A 14230-nucleotide genomic window follows, 5' to 3' on the forward strand; every position below is an offset into this window, starting at 1 on the left:
GGCCGTGTGCGCGCCGAGGGCTTACTCCGGAGGTGCAGCATCGGCCTGCCGCCGGGGCCGCTCGGACATATTCCGAGGCAGGGCCCGGCGGCGCGATGGGTGCCACCGGCGGTGCATCGCGACCGTTCCCCTTTCCGAAGCGGTGCACCGCCGGTGCCCTCCTCGAGGATTGTCGAGGAGAGGGTGTTAACACGGTATGCTGGTCGCCACGGCGGGTAAGGCGGGGTAGGGGAGCAGCTGCTCCGTCCCAACCGTCCGTGGGGCCCTCCGGGTGGCGCCGCCCCTTGCAGTGTCCGAGGTCAGACACAGAACCCCTGAAAGCCCATGAGGACGTCAAAACCCCATGGGTCAGTAAGGGGCTGAGATCCAGTGCCGGTGCTGTCTTTGGCCGCCGGCCCGTGGTGTATCTCGACCCCCCGGGGAAACTTGGGGCCCCTCGTCGGGAGCGTTACGAGTCATGTTTCGGGGCGCTTTCGACGGCGGTGAAGATATACCCTGGTCGAGGGAGCTGCAAGGGGAAAGTGGGATTATTTTCAAATGGACCCATCAATAAATAATATTATAAATAAAAAAAATAATAACAACGAGGAGGGAAAAAACGCTGGGGAAAGAATCTGGTCGCGGTCCACCTGTCCGTTGCGTTCGGGCGATATATCCGAAGATTCCTCTTCGGTTAGGATGACGCTTAGGCGTCCACGTCAGGTTCCCTACAGGAGCAGTGCGAGGTTAGCCTCTGCAACAAACAGAGAACACGTGGTTAGGATGGAGAAGTTGCGCATCACTAGGATTGAAGATGTTAACTTCCAACTCCCCCTCACCCGTCGGAAGGAAACCGAAGGGACGATGGAGAACCCACTTCCAAGCACGAGTGGGATGAGGCATGACCCCCCTCCATCCCCGTTGATGAGTGCGAAGGACAACGAGGTCAGGCCAGCTGCGGAAGATTTTTCTGCACGTGTGTTGGGATACAACCATTCCTGGCTCAAGAAGGAGAGGACTTCCGCTCATGATGAGAATATGGAGGCAGACTCCATAGATGGCGAGGAGATCCGCGATAAGATCGCAGAGGAGAATGACAATATTTCTGTCACCAGTTCGGTGGCAGAAAATATAGTCAAGGAGCAAAAGGAGAAACGGGGCAAAGGCCATCAACCGGTCATCGGCAAACATGTCGGAAGGCGCCAAAAAAAGAAGGAAGCTCAAAGACGCAGAAAAGAAGAGAAGAGAGATAGAAGGGCGGCAGAGTCGCTGCTTCCGGATCCTTCTAAATCAGCGAGGTGGAACGTCTCCTCAACGATGAAAAGGAGATGGAAGAGTTGCTCTTGCTGGAATCCACCGAGGTAATTGCGGCGCAACTCATGGAGCATTCCACCATCCTATATAAGGTGGCGGACTGCTCCAACGGAATGAAAGGGTCTCTGGTCAGGAAGGTCAAAGACACTGTAGTCCTGCTGAGAGCAGCTACAACAGTTATGGCCAGACAAATCAGGGAGGGAGAGAACCCTGAGCTTAAAGAATTCCGTAAGGAACTGACAAAGCTCCGGGAGGAAAATGCGGAGTTGAAAAGGGAGGTGCGAACTAGAAAGCTCCTCTTCCTCCCCTTGTATTTTTACCCGCCCCATACTCTTCCTCATCTAGGGACATTACCCAAGAACACAAGAAGGAAGAGGCTGGTGGTGAGGTCGGATGAGGAGGATTATCGGAATCCCACCTCTCCTTGTTTAGCGGGAGGGACTGCCCCCTCTCCCCTTCCTATACAGGGGGAAAAGGATATAAGGGAGGATATGAAGATGGACACAGCAGTCCCCCCGGCAAGGACAGGTCCCGTAAGACAGGCGGGATCGACGATCAAAGGGGTACCGCGGCCATCGAAGGCCTTCCCTCCGAATCTGCCCGAGGAGCTGAGGGCAAAATATAATGAGCTGATGGACCAAAAGGATGCAGTTCTAGCACTCCTGGATCCCATCGCGAAGCAGATGGAGACGCTAAGGCTCTCTGGAGCGGTGGTTGCTCCAAAAAAGCTTGTTCCGGCTCCGCTTCCTGTCCCGTCTACCGCTGGAGAGGAGGCTAAGGCCTCTAATCCCCGGGGAAGACAAGAGCAGAATCACGTGGGACCCGCTCCCACGGCCCCTGACGCAAAAACGGAGGGACCGCGAGAGGGTGGAAAGAGGAGGAGGAAAGGGGAAAAGGCCCGCGGAGGGCAAGATCCACTGAAAGCGGGACCCCAGCCGCCTCCCAAAAAAAAAGGAAAAGCTGCCTTCTCCAAACCCAAAAGGGGCCGACAAGGTCTGCCCTGTCGAAGGGCAGACACAAGCCCTCAAGGGTAAGGCGAAACCCACCGAAAAGACAACACTTTCGCCTCCCCCGCTCACAGGGAAAAAAAAGACATGGTCGGAGGTGGTAGAGCGTAAAGCTCGCAAAAAAACCACCAAAAAAGGTGACAATCGGGCTCCGGCAACCACGAATGTTAAGGCGAAGGCAAAGGAGCCAGGCAATAAACCACAGGGCCCTCAACCTAAGCCTGCGATGTCCAATCCTCCCTCCCAACCAAAAAAGAGGGGAGGGAAAAATGGACGTAGGAGAGTCCCCCGTACAACTGCGATGGTGCTTACATGCCCATCCGGCCAATACAAGGAGAATCTGAGACTGGCGATGGACAGTATAGATCTCGCCAGTCTCGAAATTAATGGCCTGAAGGCCAGAAAGGCAGTTACCGGTGTCCAACTATTTGAGGTTGGGGGTCCGGACAACAAAAAAAAGGCGGATGCGTTGGCGAGCCGAATGCGAGAGGTCCTCGCGGATAAAGAGGGGGTGATAAGAGGGGGAACCCCTCGAGCAGAGGGTACCAAGGAAAGGCTCTAAAAAAAAGCCCGAGGATACCCCTCTGCCGAAAGATGATGGGGAGGGTACGCAGATAGAGGCAAAGCCGGAGGAGCTTGATCACCCAAAATAAATGGCGGTCAGGTTCCTCCAAGCTAACCTAAACCACGCCAGTCAGGCACAGAATTTCTTTTCTCAGAGCCTGGCTGAGCGTGGCATCGGGCTGGCCATTGTTGCTGAGCCCTATAAGATCTCAGCAAAGCTTACGTGGCTGGGGAATGCAAGAAGCACGGCGGCAATCGAGGTCGGTGCTGCAACAAATAACACCCCCCCTCTCAAATGTATTGGAAAGGGGAACGGATATGTTGCAGCAAAGTGGGGGTCCACAACAATAATTAGTTGCTATGTCCCCCCTAGTTGAAGTCCTGCCCAGTTTGACTCACTCCTTGAACAGGTGGGGGATGTTGTCAGAAACATACTCCCTGCCGATCCACTCATAATAGCTGGAGACTTTAACGTCAAGTCTCCGGCACTGGGTGAGTCGAGGCAGGACACCAGGGGAACTACCCTGGTGAGGTGGGTGAATTCGCTCGGCCTTCACGTTATTAACGAAGGCCGAGTGAGCACATGTGTCCGGCCCCAAGAGGAGTCGATCGTGGATATAACGATCGGCTCCAAGGGGGCCAAGAGGATGGTGCGAGGATGGCGCGTGGTGGGTGACTCGAGAGGGGAAACCTTTTCGGACCACCAATACATTGAATTTGTCCTGGACGCCGTGCATTACTGGGTACATCACCCACCTCGAGGCGGGGACACAGGTAGGTGGACCCTCACAAAGCTGGACCCCAAGAAACTAGAAGAGGCCTTAATGACCATTTTGTGGGGTATCCCGGAGGGAGAGGAAAGGCGGGACATTAACCTGGATGTGGAATGGTTGCGGGGCGTTATGCGCGAAGTCTGCGACGCAGCCATGCCACGCGCCAGGGTCCTCCGCCCACGTCACGCCGTCTATTGGTGGACGGAGGAAATAGCGCAATTAAGGCGCTCCTCTGTCCAGGCGCGACGCACCCTCTTTCGTATTCCCAGAAGAAGAAACCCGGAGATCCGAGAGGAGGCCTTGGCTGCCTATAGGGCCGCAAGATGCGCCCTTAGCGCCACTATCAGGAAGTCCAGGGCCAGTTGTTGGGATGAGCTACTGTCATCCCTCAACACGGACCCATGGGAGCGTCCATACAGAATAGTTCTGAATAAGTATAGGAACTGGACACGCCCCCCGTCACGGAATCCCTGGATACTCCCGTCCTCAGGAATGTTGTGGACACCCTCTTCCCGCTAGTGGTTTAGGAGTCCACACTCAACTGGGGTCCCGGCCTGGGGGGACCTTATGAACTAGAGGAGGACGAGGAGATATCCAGCAACGAACTTCAGCGCGCCGTCAAAAGAATAGGATCAAGAAAAGCTCCTGGCCCTGACGGCGTGCTTGGAAAGATATGGGTCTGGGCACTGGACTTTCTGGGAGAACGTCTGAGGTACATATTTAATAAATGCCTCAGACATGGCGCTTTCCCCCAGCAATGGAAGCAGGCTAAATTGGTCCTGCTCCCCAAGGAAGGCAAGGAAGAAGGAACCCCGTCGGCATATAGACCAATATGCCTGCTGGACGAGGTCAGCAAGATCTTTGAGAGGATCATTGCAAAACGACTTGTTCGACATATATCCCGAGAGGGTGGTCTCCACGAGGAGCAATATGGCTTCCGCGAGGGACGTTCGACTGTGGATGCGATTAGTCGTGTTACGTCCCTCACGGAGGAAGCCGTGGAAGGGGGCGGGGTGGCACTTGCGGTATTACTAGATATCGCAAACGCCTTCAACACCCTGCCCTGGGATAGAGTAATGGATGCCTTGTTGCAATACAGGGTCCCTCCCTACCTTGTGGAGATCATCAATAGACAATATTTCCGGGATAGGAGCCTGGAGTTCGTCACACAAGACGGACTCCAATGCCGACGGGAAATTCGATGCGGGGTTCCGCAGGGGTCAGTCTTAGGACCCCTACTGTGGAATCTCACATACAACCGAGTCCTTTGCCTTCCTCTCCCTCGTGGCTGCCACGCCATCTGCTATGCAGACGACACATTAGTGGTGGCCGCGGGGAGCAGCTGGGGGATACAGCAGCCAAGGCCGAGACAGCGGTGGCAGTTGTGGTACAAAGCATCACTGGTATGGGTCTTAGAGTGGCGGCTCAAAAAACCGAGGCTCTTTACTTTCACAGTAAATCCTCTGGGAAACCGCCAAGGACTCATATCCGGGTGGGAGATACTTCTATCTCGGTGGGGAACCGGCTTAAATATCTCGGTCTCCTACTGGACGGCGAGTGGAAGTTTGGACACCACTTCAATGTCCTTGCCCCAAGGTGAAGCGCTTCTCCACGGCGTTGGGTAGGCTCCTGCCAAACCTTGGGGGACCGGATGGTTGAGTCCGCCGTATATACATGGGCACCGTAAATGCGGTGGCCCTGTATGAATGCCCAATATGGGCGACGGATCTCGTGGCCATGCGTTATGCAAAGGACAAGTTCCGACGCATACAGCGCAGCATGGCCGTGAGGGTGATAAGGGCCTACCGCACGGTGTCCCATGCGGCGGCCACGGTCCTGGCGGGTTCGCCCCCCTTGGAGTTCCTGACCGCAATGTACGCGGAGCGGTATAATTGGGAAAGGGGGCTCAGGAGGGGTCATGGCCCTCTACCAGCCAGGGTCAAGAAGACCATCCGGATCCACGCCCAGCGGTCTATGGTGGAGAGATGGAGTGCCCACCTATCTGACCCGAAGACTGCGGGTTAAAGAACCCGCGTTGAGGCCGTCCGGCCCTGTCTACAAGAATGGTTAGACAGGGCCCGAGGTGAGGTATCCTTTAGGATGACACAGGTGCTCACCGGGCATGGGTGCTTTGGTGAGTACCTGTATCGAATCGGCAAGGAAGGTACCACGGCCTGCCACCATTGTAAGGAGGTGAGAGACACGGCGCGGCACACGCTGGAGAAGTGTCCGGCGTGGGACACGCTGCGCCGTGATCTCTGTTCAGTGATTGGCAACGACCTCTCGTTGCCAACCATGGTTACAAAGATGTTGGGTGATGAGAGATCCTGGAAGGCGATTGCCTTCTTCTGCGAACAAGTTATGACGCAGAAGGAGGCGGCCGAGCGCATACGCCGACAAGAAGAGGCGGCGGCAGAAGCGGCGATTGCGGCCGCTGCAGCGGCTGTTGTAGATGACAGCAGCGAGGAGGAACAGGAGAAGGAGAGTGACTCCGATGGGAGCTTGGGTCCCTCCTTGCATCGGCTACCCCCACTGACAATGAAGCTAAGGCCTTGACGAGCAATTGAGGGGGGACAATCCAGTCGCCCTCTCCTCAAAGGAGAAGATGACATTAGAGGGGGGCATGGTTGGGGATTGGATGTCTCCACCAAGTGCTCCCCTCCCCCTTATTAGCCCCCCTAGTAACAAACAGGATGGCGAGGAGGTAATAAGATCCCTCCTCATGGTCGCTAAACGCGAATGAGAGAATTAAAAAAGAGAGGGGCCAATAGGCCCCTCTATAAAAACCACACCTCAACGAAAGGTGGCTGGAATGATGTTCCCCCAACCAGAGACGAACGTCTGCTTTAGAGACGGTTGCGTCTCTCCCTCGGGACCTGGGTAGTGCAGGCGGGGGCCTGCATTGCCCTGTGTCGGGTCCCAGAGGAAGGTGAACGGGCGGCGTGGCCCCACTCGTTCACAAAAATAGAAGAAATCAGGTAGGACATCAACAGTCCTATCTGGGAAGGAGACTCAGCGAAAGTCAAATGTCGCCGAGTCTTAAGCGCGAAGGGGACCCACAGTCAGGGATACCGAAGTAATGTAACTGCGAGTCCCGGGTCCCTGCCTGCCCCTCCATCGCGCGGAAGGCCACCGCAGGAGTTTTAGTTGGTAGTCCGGTGGTCCAATATGATCAGGACCACCGGGAGTCCAACATAACCACCATCCCTCTCCCGAGGGTGGTGGTATGCATCAAGCATTTCTCCTGCGTCAAAAAAAAAAGGTACACCCCATCACCACGGTGGTCCCCCACTGGACGGCCACCAAATCGTCTTCTTTCTCTAACATGGAGGCCAGAGCGGAATTCGCCGCCCTCGGTCTCCATGTTATGGACACGGAGCCCCGATCGTCCCGCACCCAAATCGGCCACCCCCAGGCCATAACCCTCTGCTGCGAGGCTGTGGACAAAAACGTCCTGCGCCTTGCGGCAGTGGTTCAGTTTGGCCTGAAAGATTTTAGCCTTCATTTTGGTTATTAAAGGCGATCAGGTCCTTCAAGGAATCTTCTGTCCCCACCTGGAGATTCCCCCAACCCTCCCCATCTAGGGGATAATCGGTAAGTAGACAATAGGTGGGGGTGGGTGAGGGCGACGTGGTTGCCGCTTCTGTTACAGATTCCAGGGTTGGAAGGTGGAGGGGGACAGAGGGGAGAAGAAGTGTTTTTCCTTTTCCTCCTTCCTCCCGTGGGCCCTCTACTACCTTAACCTTCACAGGTGGGGATTGGGCCTCTTAAGCGTTTCCCTGTGTCAAGGATACGGGGTCCTCCCTCGCATACCTTTTTCTTTTTTCCTTCCCAGTTCTGGCATCGACGTCCGTAACTTCCTCTCTATACTTGGGTAGCACAGCTACCTCAGGGGTTGCGGGGTAAGGATGGGCGGACGCCGATCCAAACGGGATATTCTCTTTCTTTTTGGGGGAGAGGGGGACGGCAGGGGGTTTGGTCCTCACGGCCCCTCCCCCTTCCTTTGCCGGTTTTTTCGGCTAAGGTTTTGTTACGGGGCAGACTTGCCGTCCAATCAAATGGTTGGACGGCCGCCCGCGCCCTGCACAAGTCAAACAGCTCGGGGTCTTGGCCGGACAGTCCTTGGGTGTGTGAAGTTAGCATCTCAAATGTTAGAATCTCAAAAATAAACTTTATATTTACTTGCATCCAGCATAGTTCTACAGTTCCTGATAAGTTTTAACAAAAGTTCCGTCCAATTAATTATTAAAATCGAATTTTTAAAAATGAGATGCTAACTTCCGACAACACTTTACAGCATCTCACCATATTTCGAATACCTGATTACGGGGAAGTAAGAATAAAAAGAGTTCTATCGCCTAAACACGTCCTGTCAATAGTTCTGACGATTAAACAATTATTTTACCCAAAAAATTCATATTTTCGAACATAAATGTGAGATGCCGGTCGATTTTCGACAGTTCTGTTTATTTTAAGACAGTTCTAGTATAGTTTTGGTCATGTACATTAATTTCATAAAGAGTTCTCATGTTAAAAACAATTAAAAATATTTTTAAACAATTATTTTTCCAAAAATCGCGTATTTTTTAATATAAAGCTGAGATGCTGGTCGATTTTCGACAGTTCTGTTTATTTTAAAACAGTCTAGTATAGTTCTGGTCATGTACATTAATTTCATAAAGAGTTCTGATGATAAAAATAATTAAACAAATTTTTAAACAATTGTTTTGCCCTAAAATCGGGTATTTTCTTATAAAGCTGAGATGCTGGTCATTTCTTGACACATATGTATATATATATATATATAATTACATTTATAATTAATTAAATATTATATACTTCCATTATTAAAAAAATGTGTTAATAAAATAATCTTTTATATAATTCACTAATAATACCATTACTGTTGCTATTAAGTAGTATAGTAATAATTAAGTCAATAATTATTTTTTATTTTTATATTATATATGTGTATATATACATACATACATACATATATTATACATACAAGGTTTCCCGAAATGACTGGTAAATATTTTAATGGCAGGTTCTTAAAACATTTTATATATATATATATATATATATAATATATATACAATATATATATAATTATATAAAATTATATATACTGTTACGTCCGTGTCAGCTATATAAGAAAATTGATATATCGATCGGTCAAAAGTTTGAAAGAAAAAGGAGCGTCGCAAGAAGACGAGTCTGCTTTCGGACGTAACATATATATATATATATATATATATGTGTTACGTCCTGTCGGCTCCACATTTTTCCTCCCACGAAATGAACAATAATCGTCCGATCGGTCACAAAAAACGGATCGCGCAATAGAAAAGAACCGTTATTATCAAATAACGTTTAGACCTACTAAAAACGATATCTAAACAAATACCGGAAGGGATCAATAACGAAATCCTCTAAACAACGAAACAGGCAAACACAGCTGCATAATCTTAAGAAAGAAACAAATAATGCCGCTACGCACTGTCGGCTCCACGTTTTTCCTCCCACGAAAATGAAGCAATAATCGCCCGACTAATCATAAAAAGGATCGCGCGACGAAAAATATTTTAAAATATTGAAAACGATGTTAAAAGAAACGACCGGAAAGGGTCGATAGTGAGATCCTCTAAATGAATAAATCGACAAACACAGCTGCATAATCTTAAGAAAGAAACAAATAACGCCGCTACGCACTGTCGGCTCCACGTCTTTACCTCCTATAAAGATAAAGCAATAATTGCCCGACCAGTCATAAGAGGGCCGCGGAACGAAAAAAATGTTTTAAACATTGAAATCGATGTTCAAAGAAATGACCGAAAAGGATCGATAGAGAGATCCCCTAAATAAATAAATGGAAAGAAACAGCTGGATAATCCCAGGAGATAACCAAATGAAGAATCTTCAAATTTTCTAAGAGGCCGTACAGAGCCCACCAATCAGCAACAATCAAAAATAAGGAGGAGAAGAATCTCACCGAACGAAAGCTTTTTACACGTCAAAATCTCAAAAATACTCCCGCCCAAATTGTTAACACGCCCTCAAGATTTAATATAAAAAGGGGAGACTTGCGCATTACGAAGACCAAAAAATTTAAAATCAGTCGACAGTACAGCATCAGATTCATTCGGCACAGATTTTTCGGTCGTTCGCTGATTCAAGCAATTCGTTTTACACTGCGGGAGTCCCGATTACATCTTAAAATCTATTAGAGTCAGTGCTTAACAAAGACCACCCGCCAAGTAAGACCACAACTGGAGCCACAACTACACCAGCAGCTAAAAAAAACGCAACAAATCTGCCTAAATAGTAAGTTTAATTTCCTTCTCTTTTGTTTTGTTTTTTTTTTCTCATCGTCTCTTTTCTCCTTTATTCAACCCTGTTCTTTTACTAAGTATGCCTAAAATCGCACCGACCCGCCGATTCTCGCGAGCCAACCGAGACCATAGATCGGACGACACGACCGTGTGCGAAATCGCGCCGTAACACATATTACATTTTCGTAAATCTTTATTATTATTTTTTTTCCTCTTATTATAAACCATTGTAACAAATATCAACCAGAATAAAATCTTTAGAATCGCACTCTTTCCTCCTCTTTTCTGGTTGATGACCTCCGTACTTATGTAACACCCGCGATCCACACACACACACACACACACACGCACACACTCATACAAATAATTTTAAAGCCGATATTAATAAGATCATATGTAAAATGGTAAGAATTAATTGAATAAATATTAATCTAAAAATTAAAATGATCGGTAAACTTATTTAACTCTCTCACTCCCTCCACGCAAAAGATCATATAAGGTCCCGTCCCGCGTAAAAGAGATTCAATTCTCTTACGAAAAAGGGACCACCGAGAGAACGTTCGCATAACAGAGTAATAACGACACCCGTCGTTTACTTGTTTGCTAACCTGCAGCTCGCTCGACCGAGTCACTCGTCGATAAGACTTTTGACATCGGAACAGTTCTTGTTACGCCCTTTCTCTGACTCATCCTCTCTACGGGCCTGGACGTAACATATATATATTTATATTTTATATATAATTATACATAAAAATATATATATGTATTTATGAAAATAAATAAAAAAAAAAGAAAATAAATAGAGTTTTTAATTTACTTTAAATTAATATTTAATATTAATATATGTATAATTTAATCATTAATATTTAAAAAAATTTTATGAAGATATCTAAATTTTTGTAATATTACGCAGCATAACGTTATCTTCCGTAAATTAGTTACATTTTTATATAAGTATTGTAAATTTACAGTTTGCTCGTTAGTTCATTTGTGACAAACCATGAATTCGATCAGATATTGATATTGTGTTATAAACCCGGTAAAAAATTTTTATATATAATCAGACAAAAATAGTCGTATCTAATTATACAAATTTATACGAAAATATACGAAATTTGTCCATTTTATATATAATTATTAATAATTATACATAAAATGTTGCAGGCATTGTGTATAAGTATGTATAAGCTTACATATACATAATTCTAATTGTAGCTATCAATCCATTTATATATAAATATACGTAACGTTTTATACGGTGTCATCTATAATAAGGACTCCTCCGGAAGGGAGGACGCTCTTCAGGCGGGCGCGCTAAGGCCCACGCGTAGTGTCTTCGTTACTCCTCAACCCCCGCCCAGCCACGCTCCGGCTTAAGGGCTTTCGCCCCCGGCGTACTATGTGGCGCTCACCATCATTTCCGCCGCGACCGTCGCGTCTGTAGCAGGAACCGATTCGTACGCGTCCGACACCCAGGTATGCATGCCGGTGCTATGCATCCTGCCCGAGCCGGGGTCCAAGAGGAAATCCGGCTAAAGATGCGCTCTTAACTATCCCTCCACTCCGGTTTCCCGGGGCTTCGGGACAGAGCCTCCCCACCACGTCAAGGTGGCGCATCATCGGGGAAGAATCTAACCTTTTTTTTTTTTTTTTTTTTTTTTTTTTTTTTGTTACGAGGGGGAAATGCCTTTACGCATCCCCGGCCTGGTATTGGTTGGCCGGGGTATGTGGGACTCGCCGGCGCTATAGAGGAAGCACCGGAATGCCCACTAAAACCCCCCCGGGTATCCTTCCCAGACGGTTTATGCAGAAAGGAGGGCCTCGCCATCGGCACTATCCCTCCTCCTGCCCGTCTCGTACACACACACGCTTGGACCTGGGTCCAACGAGCACTCGCAGGAGCGTCCCTTCCCTATTACGACCCCGGGATACCAGCCGGGGTCTTCTCCTTCCCAGATTGCAGTAGACGGAGGTGGAATGTCCGTTTCCTACCCACCTCCGGCTCTGCGTCTCTCCCACACCAGAGACGTAATGGGGGGGGGGATAATCGTGTCTCCCCCTTCATCGTCATCTTCGTCCTACTTCCTTGTCCACCCCACTGCCTGCCCCGGCCCCCTGGTCCGACCGCCCACTTACTAGTGGTGGTTGGCTTTCAAGGGTGGGGGTCTGATGTTGGGGGTTCTCGCCCAAATTCCCGGGAGAGGGGGAGGGGTCTCACCTTCTCTCCCCCCGCGTCTCTCTCGTCCTTCTCTCTCTCTTTCTCGCTCCGCCTCCTCTTTTGTGCTGATGACTACTCCACAGAAGGAGGCCACCGCTTTCCATTTGTCCTCCCCTTCTGCCATAGCCTTCACTATGCCTCTCCCACGGCCGTGGACAATTCCGCCCGGCTTTCCACCCACGCAGGGCACATCTCCAGGGTGTGCTGCGCCGAGTCCAGGGGATCAGTGCAGTGGTGGCACTTGCCCGTAGTCTCCTTCCCAATACGGTCCAGATATTCGCCGAAGCAGCCGTGCCCCGTAAACATTTGGGTCATACGGAAGGTCATTCCCCCCTTCCTTTTTTCCACCCAGGCCTCTAAGTGAGGCCCTATGGCCTCAGCCACCCTACGCCCCGCAGCTCTGCCAGACGGAGAGAGCAGCTGCTGCTTCCACCGTTCCAGCATCTTCCTATGGTGCTGCCGCCTCACCGCAATCCTCGCCCGGGGGACGATGTTCCGCCCCGCCTCCCGGAGCCCTCGCATGCGTCGGTACACATCGGTGTACATTTTCGCGAGGAGATCCACGGGAGGAATCCCCGCCAAAGCAGTCGCCGCTTCGAACGACACTGTACGGTAGGCACGTACCACCCGTAATGCCATTTTCCTTTGGACCCCGTGCAAAATGCCCAAGGTCCTCCGGTTGCCGCTGATATCTTTGGCCCATACGGGTGCCCCGTACAGCATCATGGCGTGAACCGTCCATCCATACAGCCGCCTGACTCGACCGTCAGGGCCTCCCAGGTTCGGGAGTAGACGGCCCAGCGCGGCAGCTGCTTTCTCCAGGCGGGGAACTAACTGGGCAAAGTGCGCGGCGAAGCGCCACCCACCGTCCAGCAGTAACCCCAGATATTTAGAGGTATTTTCCACCTTCGTCTCCACCCCCTCTACCATGACCCAAAGGCTCGGCGGCACACCTCTAGCACCTGGCCGGAAAATGATTGCCTCCGTCTTCTGGGGCGCCACCCTCAGGCCCAACTCCCTGATAGCCCGCGTAATACACGCCGTCGCTACCGTGGCCAGGGCCGAGGCTTCCCTTCCGTTTTCCCCCTCGGCTAACACGATCGTATCGTCCGCGTAGCAGACGACCGTGCAGCCGGGGCGGATGGCCGTTCTTACCACCCCGTCGAAGGCCAGGTTCCACAGGAGTGGCCCGAGGACCGACCCCTGTGGGACTCCACATCCCACTCGTCTCGTAACCTCTACCGCGTCCCTGTTGGTGTAATGCAGGGAGCGGTCGCTGAGGTACGATTGGATGATCCGGCGGAGGTATCCCGGCACGCCGAAGCGGGCCATGGCTCTTTGGATACATCTCCAGGGCAGGGTGTTAAAGGCGTTCGAGATGTCAAGAGACACGCCGATCGCCACCCTGCCCTCCCGCACCGCGGCCTCCGCAAAGGCGCGCACCCTCAGTACTGCGTCCACGGTTGATCTTCCACCGCGGAAGCCGTACTGCCGGTCATCCAAGTTCGGCCCGATGCTTTCCAGGTGCTCGACGAGGCGATTGGCGACTATCCTCTCCAGGATTTTGCCAGCCTCGTCGAGCAAACATATGGGCCTGAATGACAAGGGGGTCTCCATATCCTTGCCTTTCTTGTGCAAGAGGACCAAATTGGCCCTCTTCCACCTCTCGGGGAAGACTCCCAGTCTGAGGCACTTCGTGTATAGGTGTGCAAGATGCCCACCCATCACCTCAAAGGCTCCAGCCCATGCCTTCCTAGGGAGTCCATCGGGTCCGGGGGCCTTGGTGCCGCGGAGTCTCCGCCTGCAACTCTCCATTTCTTCCCCCGAGACCGCCAGTCCTCTGACCATTCGGGTCCTCCCCTCGCAAAGATGGGGAAGGGGGTATCCTCCTCCTCAGACTGAGGAAAGAGCCCTCCGACCACCCGGTCCAGGGCTTCCGGGGAAAGGGTCTCCGTAGCCGGTGGCCCTCTATTGCGAAGCTTCCCGAGCACCATTTGGTATGGCCGTCCCCAAGGGTTCTCTTCCAAGTGCGAGAGGAGCTCG

General features: G+C 50.9%; 1 protein-coding gene across 1 annotated transcript; it reads left to right on the forward strand.

Moving 5' to 3' along the window:
- Nucleotides 1–5311: 5311 nt before the first annotated feature.
- Nucleotides 5312–5662, forward strand: LOC140668903 (uncharacterized). Its single transcript, XM_072898225.1, has one exon. It carries the CDS (start codon nucleotides 5312–5314, stop codon nucleotides 5660–5662), a length of 351 nt encoding a protein of 116 aa, XP_072754326.1.
- The last annotated feature ends 8568 nt before the right edge of the window (nucleotides 5663–14230 follow it).

This window comes from Anoplolepis gracilipes, chromosome 8 (genome assembly GCF_047496725.1).
Source record: "Anoplolepis gracilipes chromosome 8, ASM4749672v1, whole genome shotgun sequence".
Classification (NCBI taxonomy): Eukaryota; Metazoa; Arthropoda; class Insecta; order Hymenoptera; family Formicidae; genus Anoplolepis; species Anoplolepis gracilipes.